Source organism: Pseudophryne corroboree, chromosome 6 (assembly GCF_028390025.1).
Source record: "Pseudophryne corroboree isolate aPseCor3 chromosome 6, aPseCor3.hap2, whole genome shotgun sequence".
NCBI lineage: Eukaryota > Metazoa > Chordata > Amphibia > Anura > Myobatrachidae > Pseudophryne > Pseudophryne corroboree.
This window is the reverse complement of record NC_086449.1, coordinates 272488677-272511633: the sequence shown is the minus strand read 5'-3', so window position 1 is coordinate 272511633 and position 22957 is coordinate 272488677. Positions and strand designations below refer to the sequence as shown.

At 45.2% G+C, this 22957-nt stretch overlaps 1 protein-coding gene and 1 pseudogene across 2 annotated transcripts in view; one reads left to right on the top strand and one right to left on the bottom strand.

Annotated features, from left to right (window-relative positions):
- Positions 1–13325, bottom strand: part of SHC4 (SHC adaptor protein 4) — a 125002-nt gene extending 111677 nt beyond the window's left edge. For both annotated transcript variants that reach the window (XM_063926041.1, XM_063926042.1), the window contains exon 1: positions 12224–13325. In XM_063926041.1, the coding sequence (XP_063782111.1) occupies positions 12224–12790 (567 nt within the window). In that variant the 5' untranslated portion in view covers positions 12791–13325. The remainder of the gene's footprint in view (positions 1–12223) is intronic.
- A 4837-nt stretch (positions 13326–18162) lies between these two features.
- Positions 18163–18282, top strand: LOC134937072 (5S ribosomal RNA; annotated as a pseudogene).
- Positions 18283–22957: the final 4675 nt, after the last annotated feature.

The following is a 22957-nucleotide window of genomic DNA, read 5'->3' as shown; positions in this document are numbered from 1 at the left end:
ATACCTGAAAGCCTAGGGGCCCAGCCATGGGTTAATGCGGCCCTGCATGTGACATGCTTCGCGGTATTATGCCCCAGGGAACCAGGCCTGATTATATAGCTGACACAAATGAGGGGACCAAAATTCTGTAACTTGGTTTGGAGTATCCTACTCTTTATATACTGTATATATTTGAGAAAGATTGGTGGTAAATTGGCAGAACTGAGACAATTGGAGTGAGCTAATAACTGTAGTATACAGTATACAGTAGTATGTAGGTGGAAGTTAACACCAAGGCAGGAGTCTGGGAGAAATTGTGGAGTTGTTGAGAATAAGGGAGACTTGAGGGGTGGTGGTGGATATGGAAGGAGGGATGATGATAAGATTTGTTTTTGACCTGTTGAGATTTAGGTGGTGGTAAGCAGGGCTGGACTGTCCATCTGGCACTTCTGGCAAATGCCAGTAGGGCCAATGGGCTGGTCACACAGAGAGCCAGGAAGGCCCGCACAGCTGCTGGCTCTCTGGTTTATCCCCCGTGAACAGCACTTGGAGTGCCCGCTGCTAAGAAATATGGGGATGCGCGGCGAGTCCAGACCCCCTGACTTATGGCACGCCCCCGTGAGCAGTGCCCACACACCCCCTTCAGCGGGCACAGGGATGCCAGGGCTGAAATGCAGCCCCAGTCCGTCCCTGGTGGTGAGACATCAATGTTGACAAAGCAGAGAGAGTTGGTGACACAAGAGGGAAGAGGAGTAGATGTGTCATTGGCATAGAGGTGGTACTGGAAACCACTTAATCAAACTAGCTAGTGAAGAGGTGCACAGTGAGGAAAGGTGGGTCCGTGTGGGTCACCAACAGATTGTAGGAGTGGAGGGGAGGATGTGAGGTAGAATCAATGAAATCAGCACATTACAACTTTCTATGAGTTGAACTGAACTTGACTCTTCTAACATTTGTCTGTATGAAATGCTGATCTGCCTCTAAGCTATTGGATTTATTATTAACAATGTACTGCATTTATTGTTGTATTAATAATACAGGCAATAATGTAATAAAATTTTGCAGCCAGGTTGTATCTTTGTACAGTAAGGTGCATGTTGTGTGATGACATAGGCTGGGTACACACTATGCCAACGGATCCGCCCACAGGCTGATATATCTGCAAAATATACCGGTATCGGCTGTGCTGCAGGGCTGACACAATATGTATGTGAACGACGTAGTTCTGAGACATATCGGGTGTACACACCTACCGATGCACTACAGATACAGTATGTCGCCCGTTCAATGGAGCGGGTGATGTATTATATCATTACTGTGTATCCAGCATTAGACTGTGTCTGATTGGTTGAAAGCATCAATGTCACACCAATTAATGCAAATAATGCACAGTGCTGCACTGTGGGATAAAAGCACGATTACAGTGCACTGCATGCTAAATTTTTAAAAATATATATATTTTCTGCCCAATTTAGGAAAGAGAATTCTACCGATATGTCTGTTAGTGTTGACTTTAAAAAAAAAAAAATAAGTGTCCAAGACACAGTATAGAAATAACTCTAAGGGGCAGATGCAATTAGCCACAAATTAGGTCCCACAGGTTCTAGCAAAAAACTATAGTCGCAACAGCAACTCTTTGGTGTTCAATTAGACAACCCTGTTAAGATTGCATGGCTTTGAACGGGAGAGATTGCAGGTTTTAGTTTGCAGGTACAAAGTTGGAGATTACTTTTTGAAAGTTTTACAGTAAAATGTCATATTACAGTGCAGTACCACTCAGGTTTCCCTGGTCCTCATCAGTGACGAGTGTTCCTCAGTTGGTTAGTTTTCTGCATGCAGAGGTGCCATTTCTGCCTCACCTTTTTGAATGGTCCTTAAAACCTCTTGTGTATCAGAAAACAAGACTGTCGGCAATTGTCTTCTAAATAAATACCATACTCAGTAAAAAATGACATCTTTGTGTGGACAATCCTTCCTTATCACTTGCCCCATTGCACCCTTACAAGGCATTCTGCAACAGATACTGTGCAAATCCCCACTGCGCCCTGGGCTGGGAAACATGGAGTTAGTCACAATGAACAAACTGGATTGGACCAACATGTGAATAATCCTTTACCTAGCAATAACTGAGCTTGTATACAACATGTATGATTTTCAGAGTCATGTAACATTCAAATAGCACCCTTGTGTCAAGCTCCAGTGTTTACCACCCACTCAGGGCCGGTTCTGGCGCTCTGAGCGCCCCGGGCGGCAATAGGGGGCGTGGCTTCATACAGGGGGCGTGGTCATTTACGCCCCCTGTACAGACTGAAAGGATGTGCGATGCGCGATGACGTCATCGCGCACCGCACAGCAAAGGTCCTCTCCACGAAGGGAAACTAGACGCGTAGCGTCTAGTTCCCTTCGTGGAGAGGACCTTTGCTGTGCGGTGCGCAATGACGTTATCGCGCACCGCACAGTAAAGGACCTCTCCACGAAGGGAAACTAGATGCGTACGCGTCTAGTTTCCCTTCACAGCGGCAGCGGGGGGCAGCGGCCAGCAGCAGCAGGCGGGCAGCGGGGGGCACACAGCAGCAGCGGATCTTGCCCTGGTGCGGCGCCCTCCGGAAGGCGCCCTGCGCCCTCCGGAAGGCGGCGCCCCGGGCAAAAGTCCTGCTTGCCCGTGGCAAGATCCGCTACTGCACCCACTCCTACATCAGCTGTGACTTGGGCAAAAGGCAGCACACACGAATCACTACAAAGGAAAGAAAACAAGCAAACACATTTCCTGTGGCCCCCTAAGCACAGAAGCCCCAGGTTACATACATGCCTACCTTACTGCACCCTCCTCCAGGAGATGGCAGCGTGGTAGGCTAATGGTGGCGTGGCCGGCAGCAATGGGGGCAGTCTGGGGGCGTGACCGTCGGTGAAAGTGGGCAGTCTGGGGGTGTGGCAGCACGAATGCATCTTTGTGGCCCAGCCCCCTGCTAGACAGTGCAGAGATAACTGGCACTGAATAGCAGTGAATAGCAGGGGGCGGAGCTATGATGACGCAATCCATCATATCCCCCTCGGACCACCCACTTGTTCTCTGTTGTGGGAGGCCGAGGGGGGGGGGGGGTTGCCTGGGAAAGCGGTAGACTTGCCCACATTTCTGGGGTACCGGGATGAACACTTGGGCATTCCGGGAGGGTAGGCAAGTATGTGCTGTTACCATGTACTATATTATAATTACAGCAAGGTTTGTATGTGATATCCCACGCCAGCTCTCTTGTGAGCACAATGGATGTTATAAAGTCATACCCGCCAACATTTTACACATAAAAATCGGTACAAATTAGGAAAGGGGTGTGGCCACGGGTAAAGGGGGCATGGCCACACCTTTTCCTATACTTTCAATGGAACTTTGGAGAGCCAAAAATCGGTACAGACCATAAAAAAAGTACTGTACCTGCTAAAAAGGTACAGCTGGAGGGTATGTAAAGATATTTAACTGAATAACAAAGTCATACATTGTGCATGTACCAAAGCAATGCACCAAGCTTCGCTGAAATCAAGCATCTGTACAACATACAGTATGTCTTTGATGAATCAGCTGTATTGGAGACTATGCTTAGTACAAGACTCGGGGGTAATTCAGAGTTGATCGCAGCAGCAAATTTGTTAGCAGTTGGGCAAAACCATGGGGGTAATTCCAAGTTGATCGCAGCAGGATTTTTGATAGCAATTGGGCAAAACCATGTGCACTGCAGGGGAGGCAGATATAACATGTGCAGAGAGAGTTAGATTTGGGTGGGGTGTGTTCAGTCTACAATCTAATTTGCAGTGTAAAAATAAAGCAGCCAGTATTTACCCTGCACAGAAATAAAATAACCCACCCAAATCTAACTCTTTCTGCACATGTTATATCTGCCTCCCCTGCAGTGCACATGGTTTTGCCCAATTGCTATAAAAAATCCTGCTGCGATCAACTTGGAATTACCCCCCATGTGCACTGCAGGGGGGGCAGATATAACATGTGCAGGGAGAGTTAGATGTGGGTGGGTTATATTGTTTCTGTGAAGGGTAAATACTAGAGATGAGCGCCTGAAATTTTTCGGGTTTTGTGTTTTGGTTTTGGGTTCGGTTCCGCGGCCGTGTTTTGGGTTCGAACGCGTTTTGGCAAAACCTCACCGAATTTTTTTTGTCGGATTCGGGTGTGTTTTGGATTCGGGTGTTTTTTTCCAAAAACACTAAAAAACAGCTTAAATCATAGAATTTGGGGGTCATTTTGATCCCAAAGTATTATTAACCTCAAAAACCATAATTTACACTCATTTTCAGTCTATTCTGAATACCTCACACCTCACAATATTATTTTTAGTCCTAAAATTTGCACCGAGGTCGCTGTGTGAGTAAGATAAGCGACCCTAGTGGCCGACACAAACACCGGGCCCATCTAGGAGTGGCACTGCAGTGTCACGCAGGATGTCCCTTCCAAAAAACCCTCCCCAAACAGCACATGACGCAAAGAAAAAAAGAGGCGCAATGAGGTAGCTGTGTGAGTAAGATTAGCGACCCTAGTGGCCGACACAAACACCGGGCCCATCTAGGAGTGGCACTGCAGTGTCACGCAGGATGGCCCTTCCAAAAAACCCTCCCCAAACAGCACATGACGCAAAGAAAAAAAGAGGCGCAATGAGGTAGCTGACTGTGTGAGTAAGATTAGCGACCCTAGTGGCCGACACAAACACCGGGCCCATCTAGGAGTGGCACTGCAGTGTCACGCAGGATGGCCCTTCCAAAAAACCCTCCCCAAACAGCACATGACGCAAAGAAAAAAAGAGGCGCAATGAGGTAGCTGACTGTGTGAGTAAGATTAGCGACCCTAGTGGCCGACACAAACACCGGGCCCATCTAGGAGTGGCACTGCAGTGTCACGCAGGATGTCCCTTCCAAAAAACCCTCCCCAAACAGCACATGACGCAAAGAAAAAAAGAGGCGCAATGAGGTAGCTGTGTGAGTAAGATTAGCGACCCTAGTGGCCGACACAAACACCGGGCCCATATAGGAGTGGCACTGCAGTGTCACGCAGGATGGCCCTTCCAAAAAACCCTCCCCAAACAGCACATGACGCAAAGAAAAAAAGAGGCGCAATGAGGTAGCTGTGTGAGTAAGATTAGCGACCCTAGTGGCCGACACAAACACCGAGCCCATCTAGGAGTGGCACTGCAGTGTCACGCAGGATGGCCCTTCCAAAAAACCCTCCCCAAACAGCACATGACGCAAAGAAAAAAAGAGGCGCAATGAGGTAGCTGTGTGAGTAAGATTAGCGACCCTAGTGGCCGACACAAACACCGGGCCCATCTAGGAGTGGCACTGCAGTGTCACGCAGGATGGCCCTTCCAAAAAACCCTCCCCAAACAGCACATGACGCAAAGAAAAAAAGAGGCGCAATGAGGTAGCTGACTGTGTGAGTAAGATTAGCGACCCTAGTGGCCGACACAAACACCGGGCCCATCTAGGAGTGGCACTGCAGTGTCACGCAGGATGTCCCTTCCAAAAAACCCTCCCCAAACAGCACATGACGCAAAGAAAAAAAGAGGCGCAATGAGGTAGCTGACTGTGTGAGTAAGATTAGCGACCCTAGTGGCCGACACAAACACCGGGCCCATTTAGGAGTGGCACTGCAGTGTCACGCAGGATGTCCCTTCCAAAAAACCCTCCCCAATCAGCAGTGCAGCACATGATGCAAAGAAAAAGAAAAGAAAAAAGAGGTGCAAGATGGAATTGTCCTTGGGCCCTCCCACCCACCCTTATGTTGTATAAACAAAACAGGACATGCACACTTTAACCAACCCACCATTTCAGTGACAGGGTCTGCCACACGACTGTGACTGATATGACGGGTTGGTTTGGACCCCCCCAAAAAAGAAGCAATTAATCTCTCCTTGCACAAACTGGCTCTACAGAGGCAAGATGTCCACCTCATCATCACCCTCCGATATATCACCGTGTACATCCCCCTCCTCACAGATTATCAATTCGTCCCCACTGGAATCCACCATCTCAGCTCCCTGTGTACTTTGTGGAGGCAATTGCTGCTGGTCAATGTCTCCGTGGAGGAATTGATTATAATTCATTTTAATGAACATCATCTTCTCCACATTTTCTGGATGTAACCTCGTACGCCGATTGCTGACAAGGTGAGCGGCGGCACTAAACACTCTTTCGGAGTACACACTTGTGGGAGGGCAACTTAGGTAGAATAAAGCCAGTTTGTGCAAGGGCCTCCAAATTGCCTCTTTTTCCTGCCAGTATAAGTACGGACTGTGTGACGTGCCTACTTGGATGCGGTCACTCATATAATCCTCCACCATTCTATCAATGTTGAGAGAATCATATGCAGTGACAGTAGACGACATGTCCGTAATCGTTGTCAGGTCCTTCAGTCCGGACCAGATGTCAGCATCAGCAGTCGCTCCAGACTGCCCTGCATCACCGCCAGCGGGTGGGCTCGGAATTCTGAGCCTTTTCCTCGCACCCCCAGTTGCGGGAGAATGTGAAGGAGGAGATGTTGACAGGTCGCGTTCCGCTTGACTTGACAATTTTGTCACCAGCAGGTCTTTCAACCCCAGCAGACCTGTGTCTGCCGGAAAGAGAGATCCAAGGTAGGCTTTAAATCTAGGATCGAGCACGGTGGCCAAAATGTAGTGCTCTGATTTCAACAGATTGACCACCCGTGAATCCTTGTTAAGCGAATTAAGGGCTGCATCCACAAGTCCCACATGCCTAGCGGAATCGCTCCCTTTTAGCTCCTTCTTCAATGCCTCCAGCTTCTTCTGCAAAAGCCTGATGAGGGGAATGACCTGACTCAGGCTGGCAGTGTCTGAACTGACTTCACGTGTGGCAAGTTCAAAGGGCATCAGAACCTTGCACAACGTTGAAATCATTCTCCACTGCACTTGAGACAGGTGCATTCCACCTACTATATCGTGCTCAATTGTATAGGCTTGAATGGCCTTTTGCTGCTCCTCCAACCTCTGAAGCATATAGAGGGTTGAATTCCACCTCGTTACCACTTCTTGCTTCAGATGATGGCAGGGCAGGTTCAGCAGTTTTTGGTGGTGCTCCAGTCTTCTGTACGTGGTGCCTGTACGCCGAAAGTGTCCCGCAATTTTTCTGGCCACCGACAGCATCTCTTGCACGCCCCTGTCGTTTTTTAAAAAATTCTGCACCACCAAATTCAAGGTATGTGCAAAACATGGGACGTGCTGGAATTTGCCCATATTTAATGCACACACAATATTGCTGGCGTTGTCCGATGCCACAAATCCACAGGAGAGTCCAATTGGGGTAAGCCATTCCGCGATGATCTTCCTCAGTTGCCGTAAGAGGTTTTCAGCTGTGTGCGTATTCTGGAAAGCGGTGATACAAAGCGTAGCCTGCCTAGGAAAGAGTTGGCGTTTGCGAGATGCTGCTACTGGTGCCGCCGCTGCTGTTCTTGCGGCGGGAGTCCATACATCTACCCAGTGGGCTGTCACAGTCATATAGTCCTGACCCTGCCCTGCTCCACTTGTCCACATGTCCGTGGTTAAGTGGACATTGGGTACAACTGCATTTTTTAGGACACTGGTGAGTCTTTTTCTGACGTCCGTGTACATTCTCGGTATCGCCTGCCTAGAGAAGTGGAACCTAGATGGTATTTGGTAACGGGGGCACACTGCCTCAATAAATTGTCTAGTTCCCTGTGAACTAACGGCGGATACCGGACGCACGTCTAACACCAACATAGTTGTCAAGGACTCAGTTATCCGCTTTGCAGTAGGATGACTGCTGTGATATTTCATCTTCCTCGCAAAGGACTGTTGAACAGTCAATTGCTTACTGGAAGTAGTACAAGTGGGCTTACGACTTCCCCTCTGGGATGACCATCGACTCCCAGCGGCAACAACAGCAGCGCCAGCAGCAGTAGGCGTTACACGCAAGGATGCATCGGAGGAATCCCAGGCAGGAGAGGACTCGTCAGAATTGCCAGTGACATGGCCTGCAGGACTATTGGCATTCCTGGGGAAGGAGGAAATTGACACTGAGGGAGTTGGTGGGGTGGTTTGCGTGAGCTTGGTTACAAGAGGAAGGGATTTACTGGTCAGTGGACTGCTTCCGCTGTCACCCAAAGTTTTTGAACTTGTCACTGACTTATTATGAATGCGCTGCAGGTGACGTATAAGGGAGGATGTTCCGAGGTGGTTAACGTCCTTACCCCTACTTATTACAGCTTGACAAAGGGAACACACGGCTTGACACCTGTTGTCCGCATTTCTGGTGAAATACCTCCACACCGAAGAGCTGATTTTTTTGGTATTTTCACCTGGCATGTCAACGGCCATATTCCTCCCACGGACAACAGGTGTCTCCCCGGGTGCCTGACTTAAACAAACCACCTCACCATCAGAATCCTCCTGGTCAATTTCCTCCCCAGCGCCAGCAACACCCATATCCTCCTCATCCTGGTGTACTTCAACACTGACATCTTCAATCTGACTATCAGGAACTGGACTGCGGGTGCTCCTTCCAGCACTTGCAGGGGGCGTGCAAATGGTGGAAGGCGCATGCTCTTCACGTCCAGTGTTGGGAAGGTCAGGCATCGCAACCGACACAATTGGACTCTCCTTGTGGATTTGGGATTTCAAAGAACGCACAGTTCTTTGCGGTGCTTTTGCCAGCTTGAGTCTTTTCAGTTTTCTAGCGAGAGGCTGAGTGCTTCCATCCTCATGTGAAGCTGAACCACTAGCCATGAACATAGGCCAGGGCCTCAGCCGTTCCTTGCCACTCCGTGTGGTAAATGGCATATTGGCAAGTTTACGCTTCTCCTCCGACAATTTTATTTTAGGTTTTGGAGTCCTTTTTTTACTGATATTTGGTGTTTTGGTTTTGACATGCTCTGTACTATGCCATTGGGCATCGGCCTTGGCAGACGACGTTGCTGGCATTTCATCGTCTCGGCCATGACTAGTGGCAGCAGCTTCAGCACGAGGTGGAAGTGGATCTTGATCTTTCCCTAATTTTGGAACCTCAACATTTTTGTTCTCCATATTTTAATAGGCACAACTAAAAGGCACCTCAGGTAAACAATGGAGATGGATGGATTGGATACTAGTATACAATTATGGACGGGCTGCCGAGTGCCGACACAGAGGTAGCCACAGCCGTGAACTACCGCACTGTACTGTGTCTGCTGCTAATATATAGACTGGTTGATAAAGAGATAGTATACTCGTAACTAGTATGTATGTATAAAGAAAGAAAAAAAAACCACGGTTAGGTGGTATATACAATTATGGACGGGCTGCCGAGTGCCGACACAGAGGTAGCCACAGCCGTGAACTACCGCACTGTACTGTGTCTGCTGCTAATATATAGACTGGTTGATAAAGAGATAGTATACTCGTAACTAGTATGTATGTATAAAGAAAGAAAAAAAAACCACGGTTAGGTGGTATATACAATTATGGACGGGCTGCCGAGTGCCGACACAGAGGTAGCCACAGCCGTGAACTACCGCACTGTACTGTGTCTGCTGCTAATATATAGACTGGTTGATAAAGAGATAGTATACTCGTAACTAGTATGTATGTATAAAGAAAGAAAAAAAAACCACGGTTAGGTGGTATATACAATTATGGACGGGCTGCCGAGTGCCGACACAGAGGTAGCCACAGCCGTGAACTACCGCACTGTACTGTGTCTGCTGCTAATATATAGACTGGTTGATAAAGAGATAGTATACTCGTAACTAGTATGTATGTATAAAGAAAGAAAAAAAAACCACGGTTAGGTGGTATATACAATTATGGACGGGCTGCCGAGTGCCGACACAGAGGTAGCCACAGCCGTGAACTACCGCACTGTACTGTGTCTGCTGCTAATATATAGACTGGTTGATAAAGAGATAGTATACTCGTAACTAGTATGTATGTATAAAGAAAGAAAAAAAAACCACGGTTAGGTCACTGGTATATACAATTATGGACGGGCTGCCGAGTGCCGACACAGAGGTAGCCACAGCCGTGAACTACCGCACTGTACTGTGTCTGCTGCTAATATATAGACTGGTTGATAAAGAGATAGCATACTCGTAACTAGTATGTATGTATAAAGAAAGAAAAAAAAACCACGGTTAGGTGGTATATACAATTATGGACGGGCTGCCGAGTGCCGACACAGAGGTAGCCACAGCCGTGAACTACCGCACTGTACTGTGTCTGCTGCTAATATATAGACTGGTTGATAAAGAGATAGTATACTCGTAACTAGTATGTATGTATAAAGAAAGAAAAAAAACCACGGTTAGGTGGTATATACAATTATGGACGGGCTGCCGAGTGCCGACACAGAGGTAGCCACAGCCGTGAACTACCGCACTGTACTGTGTCTGCTGCTAATATATAGACTGGTTGATAAAGAGATAGTATACTCGTAACTAGTATGTATGTATAAAGAAAGAAAAAAAAACCACGGTTAGGTGGTATATACAATTATGGACGGGCTGCCGAGTGCCGACACAGAGGTAGCCACAGCCGTGAACTACCGCACTGTACTGTGTCTGCTGCTAATATATAGACTGGTTGATAAAGAGATAGTATACTCGTAACTAGTATGTATGTATAAAGAAAGAAAAAAAAACCACGGTTAGGTGGTATATACAATTATGGACGGGCTGCCGAGTGCCGACACAGAGGTAGCCACAGCCGTGAACTACCGCACTGTACTGTGTCTGCTGCTAATATATAGACTGGTTGATAAAGAGATAGTATACTCGTAACTAGTATGTATGTATAAAGAAAGAAAAAAAAACCACGGTTAGGTCACTGGTATATACAATTATGGACGGGCTGCCGAGTGCCGACACAGAGGTAGCCACAGCCGTGAACTACCGCACTGTACTGTGTCTGCTGCTAATATAGACTGGTTGATAAAGAGATAGTATACTACTAATATTATATACTGGTGGTCAGGTCACTGGTCACTAGTCACACTGGCAGTGGCACTCCTGCAGCAAAAGTGTGCACTGTTTAATTTTAATATAATATTATGTACTCCTGGCTCCTGCTATAACCTATAACTGGCACTGCAGTAGTGCTCCCCAGTCTCCCCCACAATTATAAGCTGTGTGAGCTGAGCAGTCAGACAGATATATAATATATATAGATGATGCAGCACACTGGCCTGAGCCTGAGCAGTGCACACAGATATGGTATGTGACTGAGTCACTGTGTGCTGTGTATCGCTTTTTTCAGGCAGAGAACGGATTATAAATAAAAGTGGTGGTCACTGGTCACTATCAGCAAAACTCTGCACTGTACACTACTGAGTACTCCTAATGCTCCCCAAAATTAGTAAATCAAGTGTCTCTCTAATCTATTCTAATTCTAAACGGAGAGGACGCCAGCCACGTCCTCTCCCTATCAATCTCAATGCACGTGTGAAAATGGCGGCGACGCGCGGCTCCTTATATAGAATCCGAGTCTCGCGATAGAATCCGAGCCTCGCGAGAATCCGACAGCGTCATGATGACGTTCGGGCGCGCTCGGGTTAACCGAGCAAGGCGGGAAGATCCGAGTCGCTCGGACCCGTGAAAAAAAACATGAAGTTCTGGCGGGTTCGGATTCAGAGAAACCGAACCCGCTCATCTCTAGTAAATACTGGCTGCTTTATTTTTTACTTAAATAAAGTAATGACAGAGATACATTTGTCTATACCTTTGTTTAACCAAAATGTGACTAGAGTTACAGCAGAACCTGTCACTCTGAAAATCGCTTGAAGATGATGTTGAATACTATTACTTATATTATACCATCCTGTATTGGGGTGCTGATTAATGTGGCGGGCAATATGGAGCTTGTTTTATCACTGAGCACAGCAGTGCGCTCTCTCACATCCTATGCTATTTTCATAGAGAAGCATATTGTAGTACAGAAGCAGAGCAGGGGAGTGTATGGTAGTCCAGTGCAGCACATAATTCAATATATGGTATATATCACAGCACAGATTGTATTATCATATACTGTAGCACCTACAGCTTTTAGTGATAGCATCGTTTGTACCTGCAGGCCCTTGAGTGCTTATTATAAGGGGTCATCTCTATTTGTATTGTACATAGAGTACATCCTCCATATATCAGCGTACAGTGGCGAAGTTACATCTACACATAATTCATATACATTGATAGTAACAAAATACTGTAGATGACAATGCAACAATACAAACATTGTAATATACTCACTTTTACACAGTAGCAGAGGATAGGGCCCATTTTCACATGCTGTGTGCAGCTGTTCCTCTCATCAGGTGGAGGGTTCTCCATTTCTGGCAGCGTACAGACCTCATGGGGTTTTGTATTCATGTCCACATCCTGCTCTTGCCTTACTTGAGAAGCGCACATGTAGCTGTTGAAAGTGATTTCAGCAGAAGTTGGGCTGCTCGGAACGGTGGGGCTGTCTGTCAGTTTTAATCTAGGAACTTCTTTTTTCCCCAGAGAGAAGTGGCGAAACCTCCTTAGGCTGGCTGAGCCAGATAACTTAAATTTAGACATTTTGGGTATCAAAGTGCATAGTGTTGCTGAAGTGTCTTGTGTCACCAAGGTGAGGTTTTCCACGGGTAAAAAGGAAGTACCAGTCGCATGAGGGTTGGCATAACCTTTGGCATTTAAAGATGGGCTTTGTGAACATTCTTCTGTAGATGTTAAAGAGTCATTCCTGAATCGACTGTATTTTGCTCGCTGAAGCATTACTGGGTGTCTAAAGAGCAATTCATGCAGAATGTTCCCACTTTGCTGACTGTATTCTTTCATAGCCTTGTTTCAGGTATAATAATGTTCATTTTTTTTTTTTTCAAACAAAAATTAATTCTTGTCATCATTTAACAGCAGCCAACAGGTCTTGGATCCACCTTCTCCTTTGTGTCCGTACAGCATTATTAAATCACAATGCACACAAAGAGCATTAAAAAATACTATATTATAAAATTCAGCTGTCCTTGCTGTCTAGCGAAACATTATTGGTCCCTGCGGAGAACAATCCATATGCAACGCACCCTTTACACAGAAATAATAAATTGAGGAAATTGCACTAGTTACATGCCAAGCTCTGTATTATAGTACATTATGTAAGGAAAATAAAAATCCAAAGGGGAGTTATGACAGCTGAAATAAAGGTCCTTGCTTCTTTTGGGAATATAAAGTGAAACAGCTTGAAAGTCCATGTATGCAGTGTAAGCAGCTCTCGTTCATCTTCTGCACAAGCCATAGCACACTGGCAGCATCCTGGAGTTGGGGGCGTTGCAATTTTACATGAATGAACTCCACTGAATGAAATACTCCCTATGTTTGCACACTATCAATCTGTGAATGAAGCTGAGAATGGCTGTAATTGACTCATGATCCTGAGGGTGTTCAGTTTTCATCCAATCAGAGAATGCTAGGATGACTCATAGAGAAGAAGAAAACACCAAGCTACTAGTAATAGCTCAGATGCGTGCTTGGCCTTGTACTGGCTACGTGAATGTGACGGATACTGTATGTTTAGGTCTATGTATCATACGGAGTGTGCATATATGTGTAGATAGATAGATAGATAGATATTATTATTATTATTATTATTAGCAGTTTCTTATATAGCGCAGCATATTCCGTTGCGCTTTACAATTAGAACAACAGTTATAGAACAAAACTGGGCAAAGACAGACAGACATTATTTATATTTATCACACTTGAGACTTACACAGATTGTTTCGGACATGGATTTTTTTTATTTTTGTGGATCAGCAGAGTCTTAATGTAAAATGTTAAACCTTAACCCATGCTCCATTATTTGTCTGCAGATTTTATTTGAACAAAATAAACACTAAAAAATACTGCTTACGTAAGTATTCAACCTCTGCAGACTAATTCTTGGTATAGAAGATCTACACTGTCTAGATAGACCGTCATTAGGTCGACCCCATATGGTCGACATTCATTAGGTGAACAGGATAAATAGGTCGACGGATAAAAAGTGGACAGTGGGTAAAGTCGACAGGTACAAAAGGTAGACAGGATCAAAAGGTCAACATGACAATGGTCAACACAAAAAAAGGTTGACACAAGTTTTTTGTTTTTTTTTTGGGTGGGGACGGTGTCATATTGTATGTTTAACCATATCTAAGCACAACCAGTGGAAACGTGGTCGTTCGCCACATTTCGGGCAGGATACTGTTCCCAAGCGTTGTCCATGTGGATAGTAAATCAAGCATTGAAAATAAACCCAAACATGAAACAAACCCATTGCCATGTCGACCTTTTGACCATCCTGACCTTCTTTACCTGTTTATCTAATGCATGGCGGCCATATAGGGCTGTAGCTCAGATCACAAGAGGGGGGGCGGTTAAAACATTCCCGGTGCTATTTGAATTGGGCAGCGTGCTCAATTGGCTGCACCAATCCTAACTGAATCACCCCCTTCATTTTCAGTACCCACATTGCTGCTTGCTTACGTGCTGTAGATCCTTAGACAGATCCCTTCCTCTTGATGTAACTACAATATGCTGTACGTACCAACCACTTTTAAATAAGCTGGATCACTATTATGCAAAAAAAGAAAGTGTTCAAAAATAAACCAGTGTTTAAAATATTTCTCTCATGTTCGAGGTACCTTATTTTTTAAGCACCTGTTAATTACAAATGTATAATGCCATTACATATTATATACATGTGTTGCTAACTAGGGCTGAAAAGTGAATAGCTTTGTTATACACAGTCAGCCACATTATTAAGACTACCAGCAAGAGTAACCGCTATGCGCAGCACGGACAGCAGCAAGATGGGCTGAACTGTCGTGTTAGACACACATCTGGTAGCCCCCAGGTTCATTTTGATAGTGAGCTGCTCCACTGTAGCATGTCAGTCGGACCTCACGCACCTTCGTTGCTGACGTTCACCTCTCACATAAATGGTACGCGGTGCTCCGCATTTTGCACGTTGGTTATTCGCAATGGTGCCATTTGTCCAGTCACGCTACACCCTCACCACAGCAGCACGCAAACAGTTCACAAACTGCGCTGTTTCAGAAATACTGCCACCCTTGGCCTGAAAGTGATTGAGCAGTTCTAGTTTGCATTGGTGGGAGGAGACTGGTGTTGTGCTCCGCTTTCAGCCAACATCAGTGAGGACTGAAGGTGGAGCCTCCCCCCCAGCTCTTTAGCTAACACAGCAGTGTTATACAGCCAGGCAGTTTCTGAGCAACAGGGGAAGCTCAGCTCATTGTTGCCTCACCTCAGCGACTTCAGCAGAACTAACCTGAGCAAGGAGCTCCCTAAGTACAAACAACAAGTCACGTGTCCCACTAGGGAAGGGCGCATTCTTGACCACTGCTACTCTAACCTCAAGTCTGCCTTCTGGTCTATCCCGCGTGCTGCACTCGGCCATCTGACCACTGCCTCGTCCACCTACTCCCTACCTATACACAGAAGCTGAGAGTGGTTAAGCCTGTCGCCAAGACTGTTAAGAAATGGACCAACGAGGCTAAGATGAAGCTCCAGGCCTGCTTCGACTGCACGGAATGGGGGGTCTTCGAAGCCTCGGCAATCGACCTGAATGACCTGTCACATACTACATCAGCTACTGTGAGGACATGTGTGTACCTACCAAGACTTACCGCATTTACAACAACAAGAAGCCCTGGTTCAGGCAACTTCGTCGGGCCAAAGAGGAGGCCTATAGCAGGGGTGACAGAGCACTATACAACCGAACTAGGAACTCTCTGACTAAAGAGATCAGGCTAGCAAAAAGTGGTTCTCGGACAAGCTGACAAACGATCTCTCCACCAATGACCCCGTATCTGTATGGAAAGGAATGCAATCCATAACCAACTACAAGAAAACATTGCAGTCCACCACTCTGCAAGTTGCCAAAGAAGAGGTGGAGGCACTGTTCCAAAGGGCCAAACCCAGGAAAGCTCCGTGTCCTGACGGAGTGTCACCATCTGCCCTGAGAGCATGTGCGGGTCACCTCGCCCCCATATTCACCAAGATCTTCAACAAATCGCTGGAGCTATAGAAAGTCCATTTCTGCCTCAAAAGGTCCACTATCGTCCCGGTCCCCAAGAAACCCTCTATTACGAACCTGAATGACTACAGGCTGGTAGCACTGACATCTGTGGTCATGAAAACGTTTAAGCGTCTGGTTTTGAATCACCTGAGTGAAAACTGTGACTGGCCCCCAACTGGACCCCCTACAGTTCACCTATCAATCGAATCGGTGTGTCGAGGATGCAGTCAACCTGGGCCTGCACTACATTCTACAGCACCTAGACATTCCCGGTACCTACGCAAGGGTCCTGTTTGGCGATTTCAGCTCTGTCTTCAATACAGTCGTCCCCAGCATCCTCTGCTCCAAATTACTTTGTCTAGGGGTCACAGAAGCTACCTGTTCCTGGATAGTAGACTTCCTGATAGATAGGACACAGGTGATGAAAGCGGGGGAATTCACCTTTCAAGCACGGTCCATTAGTACAGGGGGCCCTCAGGGCTGTGTCCTCTCACCCCTGCTCTTCTCCATGTATACAAATGACTGCACCTCAGAGGCGCAATCAGTAAAGTTTATCAAATTCGCAGATGACACCACCGTCATCGGCCTCATCAAGTATGGGGACAAATCGGCCTATAGACGGGAAGTAGACCGGTTGGCCCAGTGGTGCAGCCACAACAACCTTGAGCTCAACCTCATCAAAACTGTTGAGATGATAGTGGACTTCAGAAAGAAGTCAGCTAGTGCACCTCCGTTAACGATTGCTGACAGTGTGGTATCGCTAGTGGACTCCTTCAAGTACCTAGGGACCACAATCTCTCGGGGTCTTAAATGCGCATCACGTGACCGGAGTTAGCTGTTCGATTCCAGAGGTTACCGGGACCCTGAACGCCAGGAGCATTCTCGCACTCTACAGCTCCGGAGCTCCTCTCCGGACAACTACACCAATACAGCCTGGGCGCCACGGCCAGAACACCGCCAATCCCAGCACAAAGGTAACGCTGGTGCACTCTTCATGCACCACGAGCGCTATCCCGCTGAGAGCAGCAGCACGGTCTGGCCATGATTAGCAGACAGCAGGATTTTTGGTATCGTATGTGAAATACCCATTACAACTAACCTTTATATATTTTGTTATCATCAGCGTTAGTGTGACTATTTTCCGCTTGGAGCTGTCACTCATACAATACGAGTCACACAGGTAGTAACGGTTGTTTATAGATTTAACTATTTATCACAGATACCTTAGTCTCTAATTTAGAGTGCTATATCTGCATATGTCTGTTTGAGCATGCTAACTTTCATTTGTGCTTATTTATAACAGATATTTTAGTCTCTAATTTAGAGTGCTATATCTGCATATGTCTGCTTGAGCATGCTAATTTTCATTTGTGCTTATGCACAATGTGTTGTTCACGTTTAAATGCTGGCTGTATTTTTGCATAACCATTGGAGGAAGTTAAGAGTGATCATAGATTAGCTTCCTAGAGCGTTCTGTCATAGGAAATTATTTTAAGCACCAAATAATAGTCCGCAATACTATCAGTAAAACTTATCAGTTAATTATTTTTTTGTCACTTTAATTGTTACATGGAATTTGTTTCAAATGACATATGTATCAATATACAGAGCTCAGAATTTGTAACTGTTTCAGCTTAAAACCACAGTGTGCGGTGTAATTGTCCTAAATGATACATGTATCATCATACTAAGCACAAAATCTGAAATTGTATCTGGACTATTTTCAGTTATATTGAGTGATATACTAAACTTTGCTCGTTACAGTCTGAACAGTTCTCTGGGCCCTAACTGGTATATGGGCTACACAGTGTTTGATTCATTCATGCTTAGAGCCCTTGTAATGTGGACTTAGGTGCAATTAATCCTTTGAAATAGGAACTGTTATATTTGAATAACAGTTACAATTCCTGGTATATATGATTTATCAGATTAATGTGGTAGTTTTGTGGTCATAGTATCTGTGACCACAAATCACCTCACTGTGTTATTTCTTAAGCAGGTAATTCATTATTAATTCCTGCACTCTTACCTGTGTTTATAAATACACATATGAGAAAATTTGGTTTGTGATCACTGCACGAAACATTTTGGAAGCAGTTACTGCTTAAATTCTACTCGGGCGAAAGGTCTAAGCGCAGCTATTTGCGGTCATACCCCACTGGAGATGCCCAATCTCATCTGATCTTGGAAGCCAAGAAGTGGAGGGCCGGGCCAGTACTCGGATGGGAGACGACCTTGGAACACCCAGGTACTGCAATTTATCGCTACTCACTGGATCCACTCGCATATTAAATTGCAAGCAGTGCACAAATTTAGTGTACCGAAAATTGGATATATGACCTATGATTCAATCCTCTGCAATAACTTTTCTTTAAAGTCGATTATGCAGATTAAATGATGGTCATAAATAAGTTTTTTCTGTAACACAGAGATACTACTTTATTTATCATACCTCATAATTATTTATTATAACACCAGGAACCCAGATATCATAGCCAAGGCTATATATAATGTTTAATATACTGTTTATAAATTTGCACTTATTGGTATAATTAGAACTCTCTATTATTAAACTTAATCAATAAAATTTATGATCTTAACAGATATCTATACTAGATTTCTTTATGTCTGAAATTGAGTGCTCCCCAACAGGAGTCAACTGTTTTTCTGCTTCTTTTGTATTAATTTGATACCAATTTTTGACTCTGGGGAGCACCACTGAGGGTTAACATATATACACACCATATAGGCAAAGAAAAGCCCTAAGGTGTTTGGTTACCTCACTATGAAGTTAATTCATTAATAGTACTCAGTTTTTTCAGACAATTACTATTTTTTGCTTATAATATTTGTTTTCAATCTGTGCGGTTCCCTCCATAAACTTTTTTTTATCTACCCTTTATCTTCCAGAAAGCTCATTCTCTCATTTTAACAGCTCATGTGTGGACAACTAAAGTAGGCTTCTTTATACAGATGGAGCCCTCCTCATCTATGCCTTTAATAGGATTAACTGAGCCAGGGCAGTCGGATTTAGGGGGTCATTCCGAGTTGATCACTCGCTAGCAGTTTTTAGCAGCCATGCAAACGCATTGCCGCCGCCCACTGGGGAGTGTATTTTCGCTTTGCAGAAGTGCATACGCCAGTGCAGCAGAGCGCCTGCAAAAACATTTTGTGCAAAACAAGACCAGCCCTGAACTTACTCTTCATGTGCGTTGATTCTAACGTTGGAGGGATGGCTTTTGACGTCACACACCCGACCAGCGTTCGCCCAGCCACACCTGCGTTTTTCCAGACACTCCCTGAAAACAGTCAGTTGCCACGCAGAAATGCCCCCTTCCTGTCAATCTTCTGAGAATGCTGATTTTCATATAGGACTAAAAGCAAACACTTTAAAAAGACATTTCATACACTTTAAATGAAGCTGCTGCGGCCGCTATACTTAATCCGCAACCTACAGACTTTTTACACCGTTAGCGTACAGAGTCCCGTACCGAGTACAGACTTTGCATACAAACGCTGCGCTGGCTGTGCAAAGTACATACAGCGCGTACACACCCAATGATACACCGTGAACCCTTAACAACTATGCAATGCGATAGTAATACACTTTGAACCTTAGCAGGGAAAGGAAGACACGACACCAGATTGTAATTAAACTACTGGGTTCCGACACCACAGCGTATTATTACTGAAAGGGGGTTACAATAACAAAGCAATACAATACAAAAGAATAATGGCTACAGTCAATGATACATACTTGTTTGGATATCGCCGCGCTACCCAGTCTGGTCCTCGGTCATCTAGATAGATAACTTTGTGAGTCTTGTTTGACCAGGCCTGCAGCAGGCATCTTTTATACAATCTTCCAAAACTTAACACAATGGACACTGTAATCTCTTTATCCATTGGACACAGGGGTGGTCATTTACAGTACAGGAGAGGTCATAGGTCGGTTTGAATAGGTGGGCGATGTCTGTTCAAGATGCACTTGTGGGTGGTCTCCTCTGGATTCTCGCCGCATACTTAATGTACAGTAAATACAGTTTATATATATATTCTGCTCCTGCACATAACTATTCGCAGGAACATGCGATCTTCTTCAAACCAACACCGGGATATATTACCCTTACAATACCCTACAGCTGGATACCAAACACCACCTTATAACCTTGTTCTGTCCCCTCCTATCCTGTAAAGGTGAATCCCTTTGTTCTGTTACCATTTAAACTGTTGTAACTTACTGATGTGGTGCAGGGAGACTATGTGTACATTGTGCACTATTTGGATTAAATATGTAATGTGTTTTGATAGCTTTCCATGCATTCACAAACTCTACCGTAAATACTCATACCACGCGCTAATGCGCAATACCGCGGGAGCGACCATACGCAAATTGCGGATATGTGCACGCACGGAAGGAAAAGTATACGCGCGGAGGCCATCTGTGTGTAGTTTGTACGTGATGTGTGTACTGCAATATTTTTCGACTTTGACAGTCCACCCTTTGGCAGTCACCAATAACTGCCACTATCTAATCAATAAACAGAAAAATATCTACACAATATCTACAGAAGTTTGGATGGTCGGGGGAGAGTTGTAGGTGGGAAATATATAACCTAGTGGGATAGTAAAAAGCATGTATGTATGACTCCATGTCTGAGGGGCATGTATCATCGTGCCGTATATGTAATAAGTTTCGAGGTATTGCGAAGTATACATTAAATCCTTCTCATCCCGTATTAAGGGTCTGTAAATGGGCCAACAAGCACTACCGAGCTCTTTTCGGCTTCTTGTTCCAACAAATGGGGTGCACATTTAGTTGATGATACATGGAGGGGGAAACATATGTGAGTGCTAGTATATGTGGATATCACCTGTCGACTATGTGTGCCATTAACTGGAGGTTGCAGAGATGAATATAAGACACATATATAAAATACATTCACATTTCTGGATGGATATATCTGGGCAGAGGAGGAAACAAAAGAAAAACGGGTGAAAGAAACAGGCCATGAAATTCATTTGCAATCCTTATCATAACACTGTCTCTATGGATGGGTCATAAATTAAATCTGCTGCTATAACAGCGCCCTCGCTCCTTAGACTCATCAGAGTTGTGCCGTGCTTGCGCCGCATTAGAATTCGAACACACCTAAATATCGAACCAATAATTATGACGACTCCCAGGATACAAAGGAGAAACTTCCCCACACTCATAATGACATTCTGAGCCCACTCTCCTAAACCTGAGAACCATTTGCGTGGGTTCAACCATGAGACCCAGCCGGTCAGTTCATTACTCACAGTCGCTAAGGTAAGGTTGTACTTCCTCCTGAACTCCCACTTCAACTGCAAAATATCGTCCATCTTTCGATCGATAATCTCTGTTGGGTCGTCAGTGCTGTTTGTAATATACGTACAGCACTTCACACCATATTGAGTTGCCAGAGTAACACAGTAGCCACCTGTCACGGTTGTGACATAATTAAGGACCATCCTGTGCTGAATCAGTTCTTTCTTGTAAGCTTGTAACTCCCTTCCCGTATACCTGAAGGTGTCGTCATACATCTCAGTGATATTATCTATCAAGTTCGCTAGCGCATGGATATACCTATAATTTATAGTTCCTCTGGCAGTACGGGTGATGTCTAATGCGAGAAGGATCTGAATCCCGGTGGATTCGTGGATCAAATCAGAGGCTGCGTGCTCTGCCCTATCTATGAGGTGTCTCTTGATGATGTGTTCATAGTGAGTATGAGTATAAGGAGCCTGAGCACTGCTGTGAACGTCTTTCATCTTATCATGGGTTATGGTCATGACCTCTGGCAGTACTCTCCCAATATAACACAATCCCTCTGAGCTCAGGGCAAGCCACTTGTACGCCTTCCTCCCACATATGAAATAGGCATCATCTGGGAGAACATAGGGGACAAAATATAACATTACCATATTACAAATTTTCCAAGTAAAGAAACCAATTCCTAGTACTCCCATCTGCTCAGTACAAGTATCGGGCTGGATGATATGAGCACAATACCCTGGCGATACTTTTCCAACCCACATGGTCTTGCTTCCACGAGTATACCTATACTGTAAATACCTCCCACTTTTGGCTATTTGGCGTACAAGTTCAGAGTCTATGGGTATGCTATCAGCTCTGTGTAAGAAGGTCATTGTCTGGTTATTCCATGCCACTTCCCAATTTCCCGGTTTTCGATAATTGGAAATATTAAAACACAATAAGAAACTGTCTACATGATACTGGTGGAGCTTCAAACTAGGGGGCCTAGAGATATTGAATTTCTTGTCCACCGGTCTCCCACCCCATAATTTGAGTACCTCATCTATTGCTAAAGGGTATGGTACTAATCCTGACTTGCTCTGACCTTGAGGTACCTGTGAGCACACCCAGCATTCTGTCTGGTTTAAGACCTTACCCACTAGTGAAAGGTAATCACTCAGCGGATGACGGTCCATGTCGATATTAAGGTTGGACTGACATCTCTGGATGCACCCATCCTCGACTATATTCTCACAATTCCTACAAATACAATATTCATCAGACAATAACCCCTCACAGTGCCTCCGAGCTCCCTGACTACCAGAGCGCTTACTGATGTCAGCCTTTACTAAAGTGATGTGCTGATCCTGAGATCCTACAAATTCATACTTGCCATCAGAACCCATTCCAGATCCCTGCTCGACCTCTCTGGGACCCTCACCAAAACAAACTGTCCTTATCAAAACCAGAATTACTAACAGAACCCGAAACGCAGTCTCTTGTGATCGATCCATTTCGTTAGGGGAAAGGAGGAAAATAAGAAGGAGAAAAGAAAGGAAAAATGCAGGGGGAGGTGAAAAAAGAAAGTGGTACGACAACCGTTCTAGGTCTTGTTACTCTCTGTGCTCAGATGCCTTTCAACAGTCCTGCCTCT